Consider the following 23,943-nt stretch of genomic DNA (forward strand, 5'->3'; position numbering starts at 1 on the left):
GAAGGAGCTGCAAAAGAAGCAAGAGTGGTAACTCACTATATAATAATAATTCCTGGTTTTGTCTTTAAACTCCAGCCTTGGCAATGACACAGCTCTTTGCATCAGATAAAAAGAAAGCTCCACCTCTCTTCCAAGATCTTTCTGTCACCCTGCATAAAACTTGTAGGAGAGACAGGTTTCGAAGCATCTTCCCATTTTTAGGGAAAGGGGCTAAGGAGCCACGGATATTTCATTAAAATGTCACAAGATTTATCAGCAACACCTGAAACCCCTAAAGAAGATGGCAGACCCAAATGGGACAATAAGTTCCAGTATATTTTAAGCTGTATCGGATTTGCCGTTGGCCTGGGGAACGTGTGGCGATTTCCATACTTGTGTCAGATACATGGAGGCGGTAAGATTGGAACGGGACTTTGCCAAAATACTGAACTGCAATTCTCACGCAACTATAGTAACTTCTGATGGGCATGGAAATTACTTAATTTTTATCAGTTATATCCCTTTTTAAAAAACACTGATTGTCATTAATGTTTTGCACCAGTTAATTAGCTCTTTCCATAGAAATATATTTAATTATAAAATGATACGTTCTGTTAGAAAGACCAGACTGATGCTGACCTGACTGATGATAGAACAAATCTATGTTGAAGTTTTTATACTGGTACTACAGCCCCAGTGGAAGCAGGAAACTGAACCTGCAGCTGGCTACCTTAAGGAGAAATGAGAGCCCTGGGGAGACCTGAGGGAACTGAACTTGCCTCTGGGATGGTGAGTGAGTTATTCCCCACCCATGCTCTTAGAAACTACCTCATCATCTGGAATTGCCCCTGCACAAAACTAAATTGTGCTTTTTTAAAATGTTCAGCTGATGGAGCAGCAACAGGAGCCTGCCAGGTGTCATGGACAGCTGCCTAAGCCTGTGCCTGGGCACCAGTTCCACAAAGAATTGCTTTAGAAGCAGACAATTTGGTAAATATAAATGGATCTGAAAAGAGTACTCGGTAACTCACCATTCACAGAAGCTTTTGAAATCTGCCACAGTAAGCTGTCAAAAGAAGAGTGAGCAAATTCTTTCAGCCCAGTATTATTTGTTATCTTTCAATTAGTTGGAGAAAATGAAAATTCACACCTGGAGAAACTGTCAAGTGACAGAAAATATTATCACATCCAAGTGTGTTTTACACACTTGTCTGTGCTACTTGATGAACTACATATATTTCAATCAACCAAGGAACCAAGGATGCATATAGCCTACAAAGGAAGGTGTTTCAGAAAGAAGTAGCCACTTAGATAGGGACTATGGTAAGTAGCTCAATGAATGAGCTATAGCAGGTTGTATCAAGAGAAAGAACCTTGGCAGATGTATGCAGAACACTAGGAAGTAGGTAGAGATATTGCTGCCTATAGTAAGATAACTTCTGAGTCTCTGACTTTTTCTGAAAGTCCACTTTTTAAAGTCAACTTTAAAAATTAGACAAGATTTTTAAAGACAAAATGCAGAAAAGTCTTGCAATTATCCAAGGGTTAGAAAACTTCTGAGACACAAAAAAAAAACTTAAGAATTCAATCTATTCAGGTCATGAAGTTGAAAATTAAAGAGTATGTTTATCCTAGCCTAAAAACAAGAAAATGGAAATTATTTTGGTGGCAAGGAGCTTTTTAAGGCTCAATATGCAACAGCTGAGAGTTACAGTTATACAAATAGAGAGAAGAGAAGACAAGAAGCAGTAGGTTAGATTCCCCCCAGAACACTTGATGGTTTCTATTATTTATTTTAAAAATGTGACACCCAGTGGAAGCCCCACAGAAAAGTACCATCACTGGGTGGCTAGAAAGCCAGGAGTCACACTGTTTCTCTGTGTTTGTCCATGGGAATTACTGGGAAAAAAACCTGTCAATTCAGTTAATGATACTGGCATTAATGAGACATGATGAACATCTTTAAAGAGACATCCCCATAGCAGATATGGCATGAGAACTGCAAGGAAAATATTCTTATGGAGCAGGAGCTGTAGGTCAAATCTTCTACAGCATCTCAGGTTATCTTTCTATCTTGGAAAGCAAAGGGAAAAGCATTCAGGATTAACAAATAACATAATAAAGCAAACATAATGTGATGTTTTTGTAATGTAATGAATGATTAACACAAAGTGCTCAGTGGAAAGTTTGAAAATCCCAGGCAGGGCCAGCAAGATGCAGATCCTACACACATTTCATTGCACAGAGAACTTCTGGGGCCACCAGCTACAAGAGGCTTCACAAAATTTGTGCATAACCAGGATTAAGATGAAATATTGTTCTACTAGCCATAAAAAGGCTCTCACACTCTCCTATGAAGCAACAATTGTTGGTTCTCCATGGCCAGCTGTGGCCAGTGGTATTTCAGCATCTTCAGATCCCAGCCTCACTTTAGAAGACAACAATGCTCATCTGCTCCTGAGGTTTGATCTCTCTCCTCCATCCTCCCCTCTGGGGTCCCCTGCATCCCTATTCTCACTGCCCCAAGAGCAGCATGAGTCTGACTGCAAGGAGGTCACCTGTCTTATGGAGTTAGCAGTGCTCAGAAAGTCTGCTTCCTTCTGTATCCAGCTCCAGAACTCCACTATTTCACACGGGAACCTCTAGGGACAAAAAAGACAGGGGGTATAGCAGGTTTAAAGAGAGTAAAACCAGGAAAATGCTGCAGGGGTAAGGGCTGAGTTGCTCCTTTTCTCCCTGACAGTGAGAAACCAGCTTAAAATAGCCACCAGAGTCAGTAATGGCAAACAGTTACTTTGCATCATCACCAGCAGTGGCACAAGACAGTGGTGAATTAAGGTCAATGTATGGATGGGCAGCCAGTGTTTGGTCGTTGCTGACCCCTTCAACAAAGGGCTAAAAAGCTCAATAGCAGGATGGACTCTAACAAGAGTGCTGTGAGGTTTGTGAATAATTTATCCTAGAAAGCTGGCATTGGAAAAGTTGAGTGATTTATGAAGATCACTGAGAAGACGGAGCTCTTACATTTACATCTGTAACTGCATTTTTCTTCTGTTAATTTAAAGCAGTGACGTGGTTTGGGTTTGCATTTTCAAAAGCAAACAACTCAGGTGCAAAAGCCCAATAGGTTTTCAGGGGTACTGGAGCATAAATCCTGCATGTGTGCATGTGAAGATGTGCACATGGGAGAGACCAGCAGCACTGTTTTTAACTGGGAGCCCTGAGAGAATACCATGGTTTTCTGCCTGCAGCCATAATCACAAGCATGGAGAAACCAGGTATGGATATGGCATAGACATGCTTGAAGGCTGGATGGCTTCTGGGGTAGTTTTACAGCTGGTTCAGGTGATTCCTTGTTTCTGCATCTTTTCAAAAACAAGAAATGAAAACAAGTGCTTGCACATTTGTCTCGTGTCAGCTGTTCCCATCAGACCTCTGGCCCTGATTCATTGCACATTAGTGTTATTCAGTAACTCGGATCTAATATAATATCAGTTCTGCTGACATTTATCACCTGCTGCCGTTACTGATTATTTGGGTTTATTGCCTGAGTTAAGTTAGTTATTTACTTTTCATGACTAATGGGTATGAAGGTTGTTTGCCACAGTCGGTAGAGACAAACACAAATGTTCCCAGGTAACTGGGATTGAAAAGAATTCTCTAAATAGCCCAGTACAGAGTTTGTCACTTAAAACTGAGACACTAACAAGTCATACATCTATTTGTGTACACATGGAGTCATCTGAGTATACTTGAAGAAACCAACCCAGTTCTAGGCAGAACTGACTGCAGTGGTTTACTTTGGATTACAGCTGGTGTATATATATATCTATATATGTCATATAGATACATGCTTGCTTAACCCATGAGTATTCAAAATGTGCCTGAGCCTACAAAATTACTGAAAAATACCTGTAATATAAAATACAGTTTCTTTCTAGGAAAATAAATACACGTAAACACTACTATAGGTAGTACCACCATCTAAATCCCACACTACAGTCATGCTACAAAGGGAGAACTGTTTACTTCTGGGACAAGCATTTCCAGACTTTCATAACCCATGGCCTACTTGACCTTTTGCTCAAATTTGAACTACAATGTGCTGTGAAATGCCTGGTTCACTGTGTCCTCAAAAGGAAAACAAAACCAAAGAGGAACAAATTGTACTGTGTTAATGATACCAACTTACCAGTAGTGCAGTAGTTGCAGTTTTTGATAGCCTGATTTGAAAAAGCCTTTGTGGCCTTCTGTGTCTTTTCATACGCATGGAGATTGTTCCATGGCTTTGTGATATCCTTGTGCAGGATTCCTTCCAAAATAACTTTTGACTCTTGTAAGTTTTGAAGAGTTTTGAGGGTTTCTTTCCCTCGACCTAGACATGTATCTGCTTGCAGGATTGATGCTTTATGAATCTTCAGTGTCTTTCTGACAGAAGGAATGTTGTAGACTAAAATTTTCCTAGGTCACACCCCAGGGATGCAACTAAATCATGCTTTGTCAATATTTTTTATTTTTATGGGTATTTCTCCAGGCTTTTAAAGTACTTAAAAATGCTTCACAACAATAATTTTCCTTTTTCACTTTTTGAGAGGGAAAAAAAAAAAAACCTAAACTCTATTTTTTTTTTTACTTTGTTGCTTGTGCTTTATGATTTTTTCTGCTAAATTTTCCTTCCCCCACGCCCCATGGAAGCAAAATTTACAGAGTTCTGCTGTTCCTGTGCTTAACATCATATGTGTTTTGCTGAGGTTTTGTTGTGCTTGTGTTTGAATGCTCTGGTTTGTGGTACCTGCTGTGTCTTATGTTCTCTGCTTCTTGGATTTTCTGCCTGCTTTCTCCATGGTTAGATTTCTCATGGCATTTTGTTAAAAGAGGTATTTATTTTTTACCTTCTGGCACATCCTCCTCTATCTATTAATCAGAGCCCCCAACTATACAGTGCTAGAGGGTTTCTACTCACTCTTCCATATCTGATAGCTTACTGTTAATGTTTCTTCATGTTTTTCTATAGGTAGAGGACTTTATTGTGGAAAAGAGTAAACTTCAAGTGCTTCAGCAGACTGTTATTTTTCTCTTCTCTTTTTGCCTAAAAATATTGTAATGCAAAGGAATGAATAACTAAAAACTTATGTTACACAACAAGCCATTTACTTGAATTAGGTTTGAGAAAAATTAGATTCATAAACTATTTCTTGTTAACTCATTCCTTTGCCATATTTTCATAATTGCAGATAGCAGATTATTTTATATAATTCTCATGGAAAACCAGTATTTTTTTTTCCAAGTGTGACATTATGTTTTGCCATGCTGTAAATATGCCTGAAGATAGACACAAGCCAGCACAAAGTAAACATGCTTTTATCAGCAGAATGTCTAAACACGCTCTGCTGCCAGTGGTTCAACTAGCAAACAGAAAAGGGGAGAGAGATAACAGTTTGCACTAATTATTACCCTGTTATTTCCCAGGAGATATGATATGGGAGATAGGCTGGTCTCTTAAGGAGTGCTCTGCTAGCGAGGGCTCAGCATGGATTGGAGTGAGACTGCTGCTGCCCAGAGCTGGTGGAGGGCCAGGCAGATGGATGAAGAAGTAGAGTACTCCATACTGCAGTGCTCTGGTCACTTGCCTCAATATTTTGCTCTTCTCAGGAGACAGTCCAAGGCATCAGACTGTCAGAAGGGCTGGGCTGGCACGCTCAGATGTGCTGTGGAGAGGGATACTGCAGCAGGTTTGAAACAGACCACAGGACTGAGCATGGCAAGAGGTCACTGGGTTCTTCTTGAAGGGACCTCAAACTGAGGATTTAACATACTGGGAATTAACTGTGAGGTTCCTTTTTCAAATCTGCTTCTCAGTTAAAAACATTTCAAGAATAGAGATCTTAAGGTGAGACATTTATTTCCAAGTTTGGCAGTTTATGAACAGTTCTTTGCCAAGAAGAGCTTTGTGATTTTTGTTTCTGCGCATAATTTGATAAAAGGCTAAACCATCCAACAACACACCTTCTCTGGGTGTTGTATGTATTTATTGCAGCACATAACAAGAGGTAGCAAAGTTATTGCAATACAACACTAGCTCAAGAGATTAGATTTTATCTGCCCAGCCTTTCTAAATAGCCAGTGACTGCAGAACCCAGACGCCATTCCAGGTGGAGACCAGAAATCCTTGTGCATTCCCCCACCTCCCTCTCAGGGCCAAAGACAGAGCATAAAGAAAGTTTCCAGAGCTGAAAGAGCAGAGCTGAGCAGACCCAGACCTCATATCTGACCCAGATATGAGGTCTGGAGGCAGATCAGAAATGGCAAAACAAGGCACAGGTTTATTGACAAAGCTATGAGGAACACAGAATCTGTTCACATGTGTAGGAGGATGAGGAGGTGGCTGAGGCAGGACTTCTGTCTTTGTCTCCCTGAAGAAAAGAGACACTGTGGTCACAGTGGTTGTTGGTCATGGCAATAAAGTTCAATCTATTCCACCATTTCAATTTAATTGAACATTTGGGCAGGTGGTACAAACATACTGATGAAACTTCTGGTCTCATGAAAATCAGCACTTGTGCAAAAGAAGGGATACCCAAAAGTGTGTCCCTTCTGAGGGAAGGTGGGGGAAGAGAGGCATTGCACACACCTTAGCAGGAATCAGCCAGGCTGTTGGTAGGACTGGTCCCTTCCTACAGGCAACCGAGAGGACAGACTGCTTCTGGCCCAAGGGAGATGTTGTGAGGAAAACAGAAAAGATGTAAAGGACACGAACTGGGAAGAAATGAAGTTTCATGTCTCACACGTCTCAGAGAACAACTTCAGCCTTGCTTTCAGTTTTTCATTAGCTAGAGGCTCTGTAGTCTGAGCAGAGCTTCATGCAATAAAATAACCTGGTCTCTTGGGGGTATGCAGCACATAATCCTGCTTTTCCAGTGCAGGATGGAGGCCTGAGAGCCTTAAGAAATGAAACAAGGCAATGCATTCCCCAATGGAATAGGGGACAGGCAAACCTTTGTGCTTTATGAGAAGGAGGACAAAAGAAGATGCTTAAAAAGGAAATGGATGAAATAGTGAGGCTACTTATAATGGCTGTAGCAATGCCTGAGGGAAGTGTCCTGCAGCACTAAGCATCCCAGTTCCTCCTCCTCCATCTTCACTACCAAAATTACCAGCAACAGATGTTACTTGTAGGTGTCCTTAGCAATGATTCCTCTCTCAACACATCCTACGAGGACTTTGTTGGGTTCATAAAGCAGATTGATTATAAACCAGTAATTTCAGTGAGATGCAGAAAATCATGTGGCTTAATCACACTTAATGTCTTTTCAGGGGCTTTCCTGATACCATACTTCATCGCTCTTCTCTTTGAAGGAATCCCACTGCTACACCTCGAGCTGGCCCTAGGGCAGTGCCTGAGGAAAGGCAGCATTGGAGCCTGGAACACCATTTCTCCTTACCTTGGAGGCGTTGGTACGTCTCTTCAGTCCCAGCTCAAGGAACTGCAGACAGCTCCCACCCAGCACTCACTTCCTACAGACCTGTGCCTGATGTGTTTTAGGATATAAAAAGAAATGACTGTTAAAAAGAAATATTTAGTAATGAGGATGGTGAGATATTTAGGGGTGATTTCCGTAAAATCATTCAAGGCCATGTTGGACGGAGTTCTGAGCAACCTGGTCTAGTTGAAATGTCCCTGTCCTTGGCAGGGGCACGGCACTAAATGATCTTTAATGTCCCTTGCAACCCAAACCATTCTGTGATTCTGTAATTGTGTATTGCTCTCAGCAAGCATTACTCCAGGCACATTTTAGGATCATTTGAAGAGCCTAAATGCAAACCTAATAACCTCTGCTGTGGGAAGCATAGTGAACATGGGTTCTGCTACTCAACACTGCCCCATACCAACCATACCCTGGTGCTCAACAAGAGCTGCCTGCCCACAGTGCTTCTTGCTCCTCCCTCACAGCCCTTCCAGGAGCCAGTCTTCTCTGTTCATGAATATCCAGACTTAAGGAAGGACAGAAAGACAGGAAATCAAGGATCCTAGTACCTCCTAATGAGTCCAAAGCACATGGGAAGGCTCCACTCCACAAGAGGGTGGGGCTACTGAAGGGACTTTATCAACACAGCTGGGCATGAGGGACAATCCACATGGCATTGTGCATCAGACTGATGTGCAGTCCTGTACTGCCAGCTCTTTTCTACTTATTTAATATATGAAAAAATACATCTGGTGCCCTGAGTCCGCCATTGTTAGGCTGCAAAAAGTGATCCAGAATAGCCACCAGAGGTTAAGGAGGTTAAGGCATTGACATCTACTGGGTATTAGAGATATCATCCTTGTGCCTGCAGGGCAAGGGGAAACTCCTGCATGTTTCAGCCAGCTCTGCTGGATCATGACCTGCTTTAAGCAGGTGCCTGAGCTTGGCACTGATGGCCCTGCCTGTGGGCCTCTGTGGGAGGAGAAGGGGTGGGTAAGAGAAGTCATCTAAGGGCCAGAGGGCAATGAGAAAGAATTACCAAGCAGCAGGTGGTGCTTCCAGCTAAACCCATTTCCTACAACAAGGCATGTTCATACTCCCTTTGCAAAAATGCAAGCAAGAGGAAACTGTGGTATTGATATTCCCTCCTCATCACAGGAGCAAAACAGTGCCCAATTTAGGGCACCTGTGCGTGATTTGGGACAAGAGTGGCCTCATGCAGCTACAGCACACTATAAAACTTTGATCTCTTTTGCTCTCTGCTATTACAGTTGTCCAGTATTGTAGAAAACAATGGATTACATACTAAAGCAAAGATTTCAACCCTAACCTTCTGTGTAAACAGAGAGTCTCAGCATTCCTGGAGCAGGGCTGGTGATGTGGGGGATTGTGCACCAGTGTTTGGCTACTGAGGACACAAATGCCCATCTTTCATGGGAAAATCTCAGGAGGGGGTCAAGAGGAGGGAGAAGAAAATATGGAAAAAATAGGAAATGAGAGCTTCTAACAGCTAGTGCTGTGACTGACTGATAACTTTTCCCAAAGCTTTTCTGAAGTGAGATCTTGTGCTTTCTGTAGGAGTTGGTTCATGGATGGTGTCGGTTCTGGTGAGCTTGTACTACAACACTGTTTTAACTTGGGTGATGTGGTATTTCATAAACTCCTTCCAAGAACCTCTTCCTTGGAGTGTTTGTCCTCTAAATGAAAACAGAACAGGTAAGTACATCACCATGAACACTACTAGAAAAACATCAGACTCTGGGCTAATCAAGAAACCACACTTTATTTGGCCCCAAATTGTGCACAAGTCCTGGTTTGATTTCCTGTTAAAAAGGTACAAGAGTCATTGAGTCATGCTAGCTTACTCAAATTCATCAGCCTCACCAGAACAATAATAGCCAGAAAGTCCGTGAGTCCTTTTGCTTGACTTTAAAATGGGAAAGAAAATAAAGAGCAAGTTCTGTTATCCATTACAAAGCCTTTACTAAGACTAAAGAGAGAAAGTGCACATAAGCAGGATAAGGAAGAATGCTCTCAGGTCTTTAAAACTATTTTTCAGCTTCCTTTTTTTCTCAGAGCATGAGAGAGAACAAATTCCAGGGCACAGCAAGAAATACCACCTGAGTAAAAGGCTAAGAAAAAGGCAAAACATAGTGGAATTAAACTTTCCTTTGGAGGCCTTAGGACTGTTCTAGAGTAGGAAGACAAATAGATATCACAGGTCGTGGTGTGTACCACGTTCCCTGTTCCCTTTTCTTCAGGCACAGAGCCTGGCTGGGGAATGCCCACTCCCCTGCATGCAGATGCCTGAAGTTCCTGTTCACAGAAGTCCTGGAAACTCAAAGACCCAAATGCCTGGATCTTTCCCCACCACAGGGCCATGACATAGCCAGGGAGCCTGGACTTAGATGTATTCTCAGGTGCCTGGAGTTTGCTATGGTTTCACCAACTTGGAGCTATACAGCTAAAAATGTCATTGTTTTCACTACGATTAGTTTAGATTTTACCTTGCACTGAGCACAACACTGTTTCTAATTAGGAAGTTATCCCCTGTATAAAATGCTGGTGATGTTCTGGTAAAGGTCTCTTGTAAGTCTCATAGTCTCAGTCTGCTGTGAGAGTTTGTCTTGCTGCACATTACAGACAGTGCAGAAAGTCCTTCTTTGTATTAGATTTTGCAACCCACAATTTATTCTAACACTTTCTACTTTTTATTTTTTCAGGATTCAATGAAGAATGCTATGAAAGCACTGCAGTAAATTATTTTTGGTACAGGAAAACTTTGAACATATCACCTGATATTGCTGAGAGTGGCACGTTCCAGTGGTGGCTCATTTTGTGCTTAGCAGCTTGCTGGGCAATTGTCTATCTCTGCACCATCCGAGGAATTGAAACCACAGGGAAGGTATGAAAAGGGTAGAGAAGTGATTGTCCTGCAGTTTGAAATCTTGCCCTCCAGACACCGGGTTTTTACCACGAGGAAAGCCTTCCCCACTTACCACACTGGCACCATTCAGTGTGCTCCTTGTCCAACAAATTAAGAACAGCAGTACAAGTGGCTTAAAATTATGCATCTCTCCTTTTCCATTGCAAACACTTCTGCCCGACCAGCCTTCCCCCTCACAGTTTTAAGAGCCATTTTGTTACAAATATATTCTGTAAAAGTACACCCTGCTTATGTGAAAGACAGCCATATTCATCTGTAGCTGTCTGATCTAATATTATTATTATTGTATATTGCAATAATTTAAATAGGATTATTTGAACTTATTACCAGTAACTCTCTGTCTTCTGACCTCCTTACTTTAGGCAATTTATGTAACAGCAATATTTCCATATCTGGTCCTGACTATATTCCTTATTCAAGGACTCACTCTACCAGGAGCTACTGAAGGTCTGATTTACCTCTTCACCCCTAATGTAAGTATTAGTATTAATTTTCCTTTTATTCCTCCTCAGATTTCATACCAATTTCTAACAACTCCTGGTTTAGATGTCTATCTAAGAGCTCAGCTAAGCGCTTTTTCTGAGATGAAGGGACTTAATTATTTTAATATATTTTCACAAAAAAAATAAGCAGCAAAGAACTTAACAGTTCAGTAGTAAGCCTATCAGAAAATACTGGAAAATTAAGTTTAAGAATGGTATGGATGCCTCAGTCTTTAATGTGTAAGTGAAACTGATGTACTTCACAAGTACATGAGAAGGATGGGATTTCCCTGCCACTGCTACAGAATTTACACAGCTTTAATCTTTTAAGAATTCACAAAGAGAACAACTGAGGATTTATACTGTAAAGTGATTTTTTTGGGAGGTTGAACGTAATTTTCTCCTGTCCCTGTTCCTTCATAGCATTTCTCCCCTCCCCCATATCTCTTCCTAAAAGACAGAACTGCTGGAAAACAGCCCCCTCCCATTTTTCTGAACTTCTCATATGTTGAACTTCTCATATGGACAGTAGTTCCAGATCCCTCCACATGCTGACCATTTCAGAAGCACCTTTCCTACACTGTCCTTGGCAGCATTCCCAAATGCAAAGTCAAACTGTCCCACTAAGTGGTTGTTATCCACTAGAGGCTCCTCACAAGTCTGCCTTCGTGGCTAAAAAGCTCCATCAATTGGTGGGTGTAGAGGAGGAAAAGCAGCACTCACTGACACATTCTCGAGCATCCGCTGCCTCCTCAGCCCCAGCAGTGCTTCAAACACAGAAGCGCTGGATTTTTCCTTTCCTTTCCTACAATAAGGTCACAGACATTAAAGAAAACATAAGCCAAGAAGCTCAGAGATACTTTATATGCCAGGCTGGAAAGGGACAAGAGCAAGAGAAAGCTCAGATGAGACATTGTTTTATCCCTCTTTCTACAAGCCCAGTGACACAGACGGCCATCTAAATGCTGCCAGAGCTCAAGGGCAAGCTTGGTTTTTACAGAAGATCAGGATATTCAATTACATTTTTGAAGGGCCAGACAGGACTATAAGAGCTTGGTGCAGTGTCTTAGGGAAGAAAGCAGCTTTGACAACACATACAAAACACGCCTTGGCCTGTTAGCAGTTGGTCTCAGCTAGGCTGTCAGGTTTCTCTGGAAGAGCTGAGGCATTTTTGGAATTTAGTTTGCAATGATCCTGAACTGAATGCAAGAAACTAGATTTGCTGTACTCATAAAGCCTGGAGGTATTGCAGTGCTGAGGAGGAGCAGATCATCGTAAAAGAGACCGATGGATTTGTACACTGGCAACAGAAGTCAGAATGAAAATCCACCTGCAGTGAGCCTGCAGCTGATGGTTACCTGGTTTGAGAAAGCAGATCCTGGGGACATCCTTGAAAAGTCATCTGAAGATGGTTCTAGTGATGTTCTTATCTACAAATGTGGAAAATCTGATGCAACAGCCTGGTAAGTGATACCTGCTATCAGTGTTGCTATTGCTCAGAAAGTTAGTGTAAGACAGATGGCTTTGTTAAACTAACCTACCAACTGCTACACAGGGCTATGGGCACTTCAAGGACTTCAAAAGCATAGTAAGCACACAGCTTCAGCATTGCCCTTCTCTCTTTGTCCCCTTACTCTGCAACTGCAGTACCAGTATTGCCTTTGCTGTTAGGCTATTCCCACCCTCCCTGTGAGCAAACACCGGGTTTTCTTTTCCACTTCTCCACAGGGAATGCCTCAAAGTGAGTTGTATGGGAGGGCTGTTAGGCAGAGATTTACTTGGCCCACCCAGGCCACATCAGTTTATAAAACTGTAAAGCATATTTCTCATATGTGCTGTTTTCTTCTTTTCTTGTCTTTTTGCAGAAAAAGTTTTAGCAAAATAAAGAATTAAATCACCTACTGTCTGTTTCAGCTTGCTTTTAAAATAAATAAAATCAACCTTCTTGACATTCTTCCCTGATTGGAGACAGTATTTTCCAACTTCTTTCCAACTCTGCAGTGCACCAGAAATTGTAGTTTCTCTGTAACAGTGGCTACATCCATTATCTCGTAACTGTGACACCTTGTTGTTTGTGAAAGTCTGTGAATGCAATACCTAGCACAAAAAGTCCCATCTTACCCAATATCAACATCATAACCACCTAACTAAATTTATTTTTCTAAACCACAATTTTTAAAGTTTATTCACTTTCCAAGTTTGTATTTTAGTTCTTGTTAATACATACCACACATAATAAAAGCATGCATATGGATTTTAATTATGTGAGGTTGTGTTTTTATTTGCATGCAAAAATACATAATCAGCTTTTGTCATCTGACACACTTTCCACCCTAAATTTCAGAATAAACAATGACTACTTCTTTTCATTGACTTTCAGACATAGAGAAGTCTGATGATTCATTCATCTCAAAATTCTTGGTTACTTGGAAAATAAAGGTGCCAAGAAAACAAAAAAGTATCCTGAAGTGACACCTGAGGAGAAAGCAGAAGTTGTACAACGATGAAGCCTGGAACAGGCTGGAACAAGGAACTGGAACAGACTTTTGGAAAGGTTTTTGGAAAATAAACAACCAGAGGCAGCAGAAACAAGATTCCATCATGCATCAGCAACAGTCTGGTTCAGCTTCAGGGGATACCTGTGTAACCTAAGGAATACAAATGTCTCCTTCTCCAGTCTCTTTCACATTTGAAAGAGCTTCAGAGATTATAAATATTTGGAGGTTCTCTGGCATCTGGCAATGAACAATTCTAAGAACTTGGTTGGGCAACTGTTGCCTGTGCCCAGAACTCAGCAGCCATTTAACAAGGAGTGAGAATGGGGAAAAAAAAAAAGAAAAAAAAAAAAAAAAAAAAAAAAAAAAGAAAAAAAAAAAAAGGCAGCACAGTCCCCAGATCCTCTATTCACAAAACCATTAGCTGTTTTTACACCAAAATTACACATCACAGGGACCCCAGCAATTTTTAATTCTGTTTCTGTCTGTGCTTCACATATTCAAGAATCCAAACATCTTACCACTCATGAGGGAGCAATTTCCTTTCCTCCTTACTCCTCTGTTCATTCATTAATGCTGATTGTGTATCTTCATCCACATGTTTCTGGCATCAGCACATTTCTTCTTCTAAAGATATGCTTATAAAATCTGTATGCCATATAAATATAATACTTTCAACAATTTGCTGAAGATCAGATAATAACATTGCCATGGCATGCTTGCCTGCCCATTATCTTTTCAAGTCTGGGGGTTGATTAGTATCTTTTGGAGTCAATAAATGCACTGCACCTAGTACCAGTCTCAACTATCTCCAGACTCATTTGCCAAAGTTCCCAGTCTGAAAGCCAGACTTTTAGGAGTCACATCTGTCAGCATCAACTGACTTGGCAGCACTTAATCAAAGTGTGAAGGCCACAGAGCCACGTGAGTGCCAAGTTTCTGCACTGCAACAGCACCTGCACAAGGTCCTGCCAGTGAGCACTCTGGCCTTTGAGGGCTTGACTGTGATCTTTCAAAATAAACCTCTAGAAGGGTTTGCCTTTGCTGAAGCATTTCAGCCAGCAATGGTTCCACGAATCTGCTTGCTATGTTGTGTTGGTGACACAGTTCTGCTGTGGTCAAAGCACTGGCCTCCCTGTGGAGAGAGCACCTGCAGTAATGGCATTGCCTGAATCCATCCACACCGGGGTGCACCTATTGTTCTTGCTCTTCAAGCTCAGGCCAGCTTCAGAGAAACCCAAAATGCTATGAAGGGTCTTTTACTTACCTCTCACTCCTGCATACGTTCCCAGTCATGGACTTGGATCACTAGCACAGGCACACAGACACAAGTTGTCCTGCATGACTGGGATGCAGATTTGACTCAGACTGTTGTAAAACAAAGTGAAATAGTCTACAGTCCCAGCATTACTTTTGAACTATCTGGCTTTTAAAACATTCTCAGCAAAACATTCTTCTATTCTGCATCCTTGAAAATGGATCAGAGAGCAATTCACATGGTAGGGTATAACACACCACTTTGTAGTTTCTGCAGGAAAGTAATATTAATTGATCATATTTACATTTTACACATTACTCATGTTCTATGTCTTCCTTTTATATAGATTTCAATGTCAAGACTCCTTAGTGGAGCTATTTAAAACTGCTCAATGTTCTCTGTAATCCACCAATCACTGCTTTTTAATTTACCTTCCTGTATCATACTGCCCTTACAACAAAATTCAAATTTCACTGTCAGTTTCTCCTTTTTTCTTGTATTTCCTATGCTGACCTTCTATCTTTTATTCCTGTTTTCACAGAACAGATAGCAGATGCTGCTCTTAATAACTGTTCTCTTCTTGCCTGCTTGTGATTTTAGTCACTTCTATTAAATTATTTTTTAAGCAAATTTGGACAGCTACAGAATCACTTCCTGTCTTAAAACAGTGACGGTTTAGTATTTGTTTATATAGTTTTAGGAAAACAATATTCTTTAACTGCAGTTTAAGTATGTGAATTTTTAAAAAAAGAAAGTAATTGAGGAAAAAAATATTTTCCCTATTGTGTTCCTAGTGTCTATCACTTAGAACCACATTTTTATCATCAGACAGACGAAGTGTACAATAAAGAAGATTCTGTAATTGTTGCACACATTCAAATAGCCTCAGTGATACTCTTAAAAACACCTGTTTTACCAACCTGTTTAGTACCTATTCCCATTTTCATAGTATTTAGATGGCAAAACAGCTCAAAATTTCAGAAGTGAAATAACAGATGAGCTACAAGAACTGCAAGAGAAAAATAAATTTTAATTTAAGTCTAATACATGCATTTCTTCCAATTATTTCAGCTGAACACTTTGAAAAATCCCCGTGTATGGCTTGATGCAGCTACACAGATTTTCTTCTCTCTCTCTTTGGCTTTTGGAGGGCTTATTGCATTCGCGAGCTACAATCCAACAAAGTGAGTAGAACTACAACCTTTATTAGCTGGCAGAAATCTTGCTGTGTTTTGTGCAAATTCTTGAAATTTTCAAAATTTTTTCCTTAATTTTTTAAAGGATCTTCAGAAAAGTATCTGTCTTTCTAAAGGGCCCACTAGATTTTCTAATAGAAGGCGGAAGGGGAGGGAGGGAGGGAGGGAGGGAGGGAGAGAAGAAATTAAAAAAAAGAAGTTTGCACAAACAACTGCATCAGAGATAAGAAAACCTGCCTTTTTTAATCACTTCACTTGTTTGAATGTTATCTCTAGAAATGACTGTGAAAAGGATGCTGTGACAGTAGCAATAGTGAACAGCATGACATCTCTCTACGCTTCCATCCCAGTCTTTTCTGTTTTGGGGTTTAAAGCAACCACAGCATACTGGGACTGCTTGGACAGGTGAGAAAGCTGTGTTCCCAAAGTTATACTGTGGTTTCAGTGCCTAAATAGATAATGTGATAATTTGTTATTTGAAAGACATGCATTTAGAGAATTTATTTTCATTAGAAAGGAAAAGCATCTGTATAGAAAAGTTTAATGTAAAAATATAAAGTACTATGGGACTGAGTCAAGGATGATAATTTGTAAGACTCAAGACAAATTACAGAACAACCCATTTCAAGTAGCACATCAAGGTTTGCACCTTACTCTCAGGCTAGCATTAGAAGTAATAAAAATCCCCTCCTTTTTCTATTTCACTAGAAATTTATTTCACTAACTTATTAAACACATGTAGTAGAAATGGTCTGGAAACCTGACAAAAATGTTTTAGAGACTGAATCTGCATAAAGTACTCAGAGTTTCTGTCTGAGACAACATTAAATAGTCTGAGTATTTTCTACTATTTTATATATAAGCTGTCAATTAATATTTTCCTTTATATTGTAAATAGCAGCACAGAAAGTAAACACATCTTTGGAGTATCATCTGAATAAACAGCACAGCATTTCCAGCCACATCATCTGCAAACTTTTAAACTAAAGTTTAAATATGTTGGCTTCTCTGGCAGGAACATTGTCAATATCATCAATGAATTTGATCTTCCAGAAGAAAGCATCATGCGACAGAACTATACATCCTGGATTCATTTTTTGAATTCATCATATCCAGAAAAAATTGCTGGACTCAAACTGAAAAGCTGTGATCTTCAAGAATTTCTTGATCAGGTACCATAACTGCTTTCAACAGGTAATCCTTAAACAAAGTCATGTAGAAGGATTGGTATCTTCCTTTTTCTTATAAGGACATGTACTCTGTTCTACCTGCAATGATGTATTACCCATAATCATGCAACAAATCAATCTTTCAACATTTGAAATAACAATACTGCTGTAGGATAGTCTGAATGCATAGCTGTCTGTTATGGCAAACAAAACTACACATTATTACCACAAAACTGATCTTCCAGGGTGCTCCCACCAGAAGTCTACCATGGACACTAGATTCAGTCCTAGTTTGGTTTACAGAAATAAACATAATGGGGGATCACATCTAGATGAAAGATTATAGAAAAAGGATGCCGAATGGGAATTTCCTAAATCTGTATTTAGGAAAGTATCAAAAAATCCATTACAATGTACACTGTTCACCACCAAAGTACATCATGTGTGTCTCCTTATTTTCCAACCTTCCTATAACGTTTTCCCTACCACTAAACACAGATGTTTCTTCTCTCTTTTCTTGTCCTACCTCATTTCACTTGCTCCAGGGATCCTGTTTGGCACAGTCAGTGTGTGCTAATGCATGACAGGCCTAACATACAATAATGGTAAAGTAGGCTATTTTACTCACATGATGGAGAAGTCCAAGGACAACATTCCAGCCCTAGTACAAGTCAGTTTCCTTTGTCTCACTTCTGATGGCATCCATTTCTCATTTACAATTTGAAATATTTTACTTCCAAGTTATAACAATATTAGCATTTTTCAATGCTTAGATTTCAATATCCTTGTCCTTGGGAGACTAAATCAAAAGAAATTTGGTTGAAATTGGCTTTTTCCCTATTAGTCTTTTCTGCCTTGGCCATTATAGGGGGTTTTGTCACCAATGATTCACCAATTCTCTTGGTGTTAAGAGTAGGAATCATATCCTTATTTACACCTCTTTCTTTCCAGAAGCTGCTACATCATAGATTTTTAAAAAGCACATTTAAGATGGTATTAGCAAAACAATTTCTATTACAATTACAACTCTCCAGTCTGCTTTACTCTGGACCCGTCTCTCTGTGCAGGCTAAAATTATGCTCCGTGATTGTCTAGACATCTCTAGAACACTTAAAATTAAACTCCCCGCTGCCCATTTTCTCAACTGCTGGCTGCCACAGAGGCCACAGGGTGACCAGCAACCTTGCCTACAGAAAAGAACAGCATTATGATATAATTACTTTATGCATGAGAAATAACATTGTAATGTGTATTTTGATCTGTTTGCAAATTCTGCAGAGTGTCTCAGGAACTGGTTTGGCTTTCATCGTTTTCACTCAAGCTATCATCCTCATGCCAGGCTCCCAAGCCTGGGCCATCCTGTTTTTCATAATGTTGTTCAGCTTGGGCCTTTCTTCGATGTTTGGAAACATTGAGGGTGTCTTCACTCCTCTTCTAGAGCTTCAAATTATACCTAAATCAGCACCTAAAGAGCTATTATCTGGTAAGGTATTTGCTTTGTTCAAAGAAGGTGACTTCCTTATAGATGCACAAACTACTAACTCCTTAATTAATATCACAGAGGAATTAATAATTAGTAGTATTAATTTAGCTGAATGTCACAGTGTAAGTAAGGGCAGTAGATTGTGTTTACAGAAGATAAGCAGAGAGATGAGGTAGCAGTTATGGCAGAAGCTGTCAGGTGACAACATCATATTGCCTTTGCCAGTTCTTTTCTTAGTTTGCAAGTTCAGCTGTTCCAGTCTGAGAAACCTTGTTAAATTGCTATTATTGGATTCCAGTCCACTCTGAGCTGTTCCAGTCATCAGGAAGAGCCTTACCTTCCCTTAAGCCTTTGGCACTGATACAAATCACTTTAAGGCACCCAGTGACATCAGCTCATCTGCCATAACCACCTGCACTTGAATTTACCACTGTAAGAGAGGACATTCACCCCTATTTCACCCAGGTCTATGCTGCTACAGATTCACATTTACTGTGAACATGTCAGAGTAGAAAATTACCACTTGAAAAATGAGGAATGAATATGTGTGATCCTGTTCCAGCACCAAAACTGGAATCTTTTCAACCAGCCATGGTTATTGACAAAAAAAATGCTCCTTAAGAACCAGACTCGATGAGAGTCTGAGAGAGCCTACCATGAAACTGGTCCAGAAAAATCTATGGCAGTTACAAGTAATGGATTAATATTTCTGCAACATGTCCTTTTAAATTTTTATGGGAAATACTGCTGTCATGCCTTTTGTAGAGTCTTCCTCTGGCATCTAAATTGTATCCCTAATTTTACAATTCTTCATGTAGAAACAAATTTATTCCCAACTTGATGAGTTAACCATATTATTTTTAAATTGATTTGCCAATTATGAACTTAAAAAAAAAAAGTCTGGAGCCAACATTTTAAGGAATTGAACCAAAGGCCATCTCATATCCATAATCTCAGGGTTAGAAGCAATTAGCAACACATTAGAAACATGTACAAGCTGATTTGTAGCCTGTGTCTAGCAATATCTTCAGTCCCTCCTTTCCATCCCACTTTTTCTCTCAATTACCCCAAATCTGAATCTTGGCTAAAGGGGAACTGGCCATACAGAAGTGTGCTGAAACCCAAATGATACATGCTGGAACATAAGGGACACACACATTTGCAGCTCTGGGCTCTTTAAGGAAATGGGGGCAGAAATCCAGGGAGTCCTTACACTTCCAAGGTGGAAGTGTAACACCTGCCTAAGTGTAATTACCTGCCTGTAGTTTAAGCCTATGGCTACATGGAAATGAGGGACTTGAAACTCACTACAGCACTCAAAAATTAACCTGGGTCACAGCTCAGCCCAGGCTGTCTGATGGAAGGAAGTATGAACTACTGAGGGATGCTCTGAGTCACATGAATGCATTCCTCCTGCAACAGTAGTGCTCTTGGCCAACACATAGGGGAAAATTGAGTTTGGGAAGTGGTATTAGCTCCCCTAATGAGAAAACAGCTTGTTGTAACTCCACAGAGATGGAGAGAATAAAAATTATTAGAATAAGAACAAAGCAATTTAGAACAAAAATAAACCTACCAAGTTCAGTACTCCAGTAACAAAGATATCTTTTTTTCTTCAGGTATAATATGTCTAATTAGCTTCCTCATTGCTCTGTGTTTTACACTGCGTTCAGGGAGTTACTGGATTGACATTTTTGACAGATATGCAGGTTCAGTACCTCTTCTAGTCATCGCTTTCTTTGAAGTGATTGGAATTGTGTACATCTATAAAATTAAAAGGTATGTTGGAAAGAGACAGAATTTATTTCTTGTAAGACAGAAATGCAGCTCAGGTTGCACTAATTTTGACCCTGACCTGATTTGATTTGGTGCTGGTAACTGAGACATCTTCCTAGCATGCTATGTTTGTTCCCTTGGCAATTTTGTCTTTTTATTTTAAATATCTGAATAGTTTACAGAACTGCTGCAATACAATCATCATTTATTTATGCTTAGAAACCTTACATTAGGTGCTCAGGTAATTAAACTGACAATGTCAATTGGTCATTCATCTCTGGTATGGCTCAATAAAGACCTACTTGAATGATATTATTATTTACTCAAGTAAGTAGTGCGTTATTAAAGAATGGTGTGGAATAGAAAAGATTTACAGTGCTGTACTCTGTGTTTCCAACTCACAGGAAGCTATAAAAAAGTGAAACTGCTACCACTCTAGATCTGACATCATCATAAACATGCCTTCTTTTACAAGGTTCAGTGAAGATGTGGAATGGATGACCGGACGAAAACTCAGTCTCTTCTGGCAGATCACATGGAGGTTTATTAGCCCTCTGCTCCTGCTAATTGTCTTCACGGCTTTTGTTACTCTTCAGATGCAGAAGCCACCAAGCTACACAGCCTGGAACCCTAAATATGTATGTGCTCAAATATTTTTAGCACTTCTAATAAAAGGAAGAAGTATCTGTTTTCCTCCCTTACCAGATCCTTTAATATCATTATCTACTGCTTACCCATTGAAAATAGCTTGAAGCAATGTAGTGCTCAGAATGAGAAGGCTCCAGTATGCAAAGAGGTTACACATACTAAAACGTGTCTCCTCTTGAGGTGTCCTGCTCATTCCATGCTCCATACCTCTTATGGATGTGTGTAATGCTCAGAAGTGTTGTAGTGAAACACATCACAGACATTCCATACCCACAGGGAGTTTAGAGGTAGAACAAATGTTGGAGCAGAGCTTTAGAATTGCATAACAGGTGTTAGGGATGAAGGCATTTCTCGGTGAGAACTGCCAATATGACTGGGGCCCTGGTGAACATATGAATGTGTACTTTAGACAGGCAGACAGTGGTCTGGGTACAGTGTTGGTTAATTCAGCAACAAAGACATGTCCATGCTGAGAACATTTGATCTCGATCTCACTGTCTCACATGAATTGCAGTTTCTTTGACCCCTCTCAAATACACCCTTGCATAGGGGTTTGAAGATCAATTCTGTTCTTAAACTATATGACAATTACACAGGAGCAGGGTCTCCCTCAAATGCCATCAAATATCTATCACCCCAAATAAAATTCACAGCAACAGACTTGCATAAATTGTTTTAGCATCATTCCCTCAAAATCTCCAATATACATCTTCCCTATCTGACAAAGAACATGCTCAGTAACTGTTGAAACCAGATAAGCTTTGAGTACAACAAGAATGAACATAGTTTAACCAAGAGAGGGTGAAGATTTGATAACACTTTGGGCAATCCCCATATCCCTAGGAATGTGTCACAATTCCAACTATACATCTTTGAAAGTGTAAAGCATTTAGAGCTGTCTCTAGACCCACAAGAAGGGTTTGCAGAGGACACAGCCACTGACTGCTACTGTAGAGAAAGTAGAACTTGCTTAAACAAATCCTTACTAAAACAGTGAAAGAAAACAAAAATAGAAGTCATAGCAAAATCAAAGTGTACCTATGAATTATTTCTTTTGCTTGCTTTATCTCCACAGGAAGGTTTTCCCATGAAAGAAGAGAAAGTTTATCCACCTTGGGTACAGGCCATTTGTGTGCTGTTGGCTGCCCTTCCTTGTGTGTGCGTACCTCTGGTAGCGCTTTTCCACCTGGTCAAACAAAAGCACAGAAGCAAGAACCCAAGTTTTGTACCACCAGAAGTCTTCTCCTGTCAGGGGGCTAATAGCAACTTTTCTCATCCAAAAGAATAAATATCTATTGTACCTGTCTGTAAGCAAAAATAAGAAAGCCTTTGTTAGACATTATTAGCTGTCATTTAGTATCATCCAACCCCCCTGGTATACACAGTTCCTATGCTTACAGCAATCACTACACTCTGTAAACAATTCTGTTGTGTTTCCTTGAATTTCAACCAATTTCACAGCTTCATGTACCTCTCCAGCCAGAATTTGAACTTGGAAAGCCTATTAAGTATTGTTGCTTGCTTCTGTCTTTCTTCACTTTTATAAAACTGATCAGTTCCCAAGGATCAGCAACATAAATTGGAACACCAGCACCTACAGTTTCATTCACTGCCCTGTCTCCTTGCTCCAGGAGATGCAGAATGGGAGCCCTCTAAGATAAGGACTACTCTTTTCCACTACACTCTAATTTTTATAAATCTCTATATACACTTAAACAGCAGTCATTTTGTGATTATTTCATATTCTCAAGCATTGCAAGGAGCAAAGATAAAGCATCAGCAGATAAAAAGAATGTTAAGTAAATTTGAGCACTTAATTCTGCACAAATATCTTATCTTAGCAGATTCCAGAATTTATTCTAGTGGAAAATACTGTAAAAAAAAAAAAAGTCCCCATTTTTTCCCCTTTATTTCTCATACTGAACACAATAGCTGAATAGCATAACAAAAATGCAGATGTATAGTAGCCTTTCAGTGAGCTGCAACCTTACAGGACATGACAAGGAAATTAATGTTTACTGCAAAACAGGATTTCCTGTACTTGGCTCCAGATCCTGGCCACTCTGTAGTGCTGGGAGATGAGGATTCCTCTTGTCATGATACTTGAGGAACCAGCAGCCTCTGAAAAAATATGGGGAAAGTATGACAACACCTTCAGGCTGAGTAACTGAGTCAAGGAAGAGAAAGGATTAAGGCTATAAAGCTGTAAATACATAAATAAGAATTTTTAACTAACTAAAGCATACATTTTATACTCACATTTCTGACTACAGATAGCTAAATGTTCATTAAAATCCTATAGGCAACTATATGCAGCAGGTAAACAAAAACACATCCAACTAATAGAGAGAGAAGCTGAGAAAATAATTAAACTAGATCTAAAAGACTTTCAAATCTATGAATCCATCTTGAGTTACTGTCACGGTATCCAGACTTGACTTTTGAGCTGTCCCTTCCATTCATCAGAAGGGAGACTTTATGGATCACCAGACATGCAGTTCAACCCAGGACAGGACTCTGGGAGAGGACAATTTTCAGCTCCAGTAACTACAAATGATGGCTGGGAAACACAAGCTGAAGTTACTGTTTAGCTCAATAGGCACGTAGAAAGAAGTGTTGAGCAACCCTTTCATGAACACTGCTTATCTGTTGCTTGTCCACTTCCAATGTTACCTCTAAATTCCTGTACCAAAACTGTAGCCTCATTCCAATAAAGTTCCCCTTATTCATGAAGAATAAGAAAATAGGTACATTTTCCTCCAGAATAGCTCAACTGTGTTACTTGAGGGAGCACGTGTATGCAAACACTTTCTGCTCAGTCTTTTCCTGATCTTTTATCTCCATATTCCATCAAATCTTCTTTGCTCTAAAACCCTGCCGTGAACTCATAATTTTCCGACAGGTAAGACTTTCCTAGAATTGTCCAGGCTGCAAGAACCACCTGGGTTCTTTGGGGGTAAATCAGTAAAAGACACAAACACAGCCATGGTGATGTTCAGCCTTAACCAGAATCCACAGCCCTAAAACAAGGAGATCAATTGCCT

At 40.0% G+C, this 23,943-nt stretch overlaps 1 protein-coding gene across 1 annotated transcript; it reads left to right on the forward strand.

Annotated features, from left to right (window-relative positions):
* The first annotated feature begins 237 nt into the window (after positions 1-237).
* On the forward strand, positions 238-22,187 carry LOC128808087 (sodium-dependent neutral amino acid transporter B(0)AT3-like). Its single transcript, XM_053978907.1, has 12 exons — positions 238-394; positions 7,294-7,434; positions 9,024-9,161; positions 10,169-10,350; positions 10,755-10,865; positions 15,699-15,811; positions 16,100-16,228; positions 16,839-16,995; positions 18,271-18,475; positions 20,095-20,254; positions 20,727-20,889; positions 21,975-22,187. Exons 1-12 carry the CDS (start codon positions 238-240, stop codon positions 22,185-22,187), a joined length of 1,869 nt encoding a protein of 622 aa, XP_053834882.1.
* Positions 22,188-23,943: the final 1,756 nt, after the last annotated feature.

Source organism: Vidua macroura, chromosome 1 (assembly GCF_024509145.1).
Source record: "Vidua macroura isolate BioBank_ID:100142 chromosome 1, ASM2450914v1, whole genome shotgun sequence".
Lineage (NCBI taxonomy): Eukaryota > Metazoa > Chordata > Aves > Passeriformes > Viduidae > Vidua > Vidua macroura.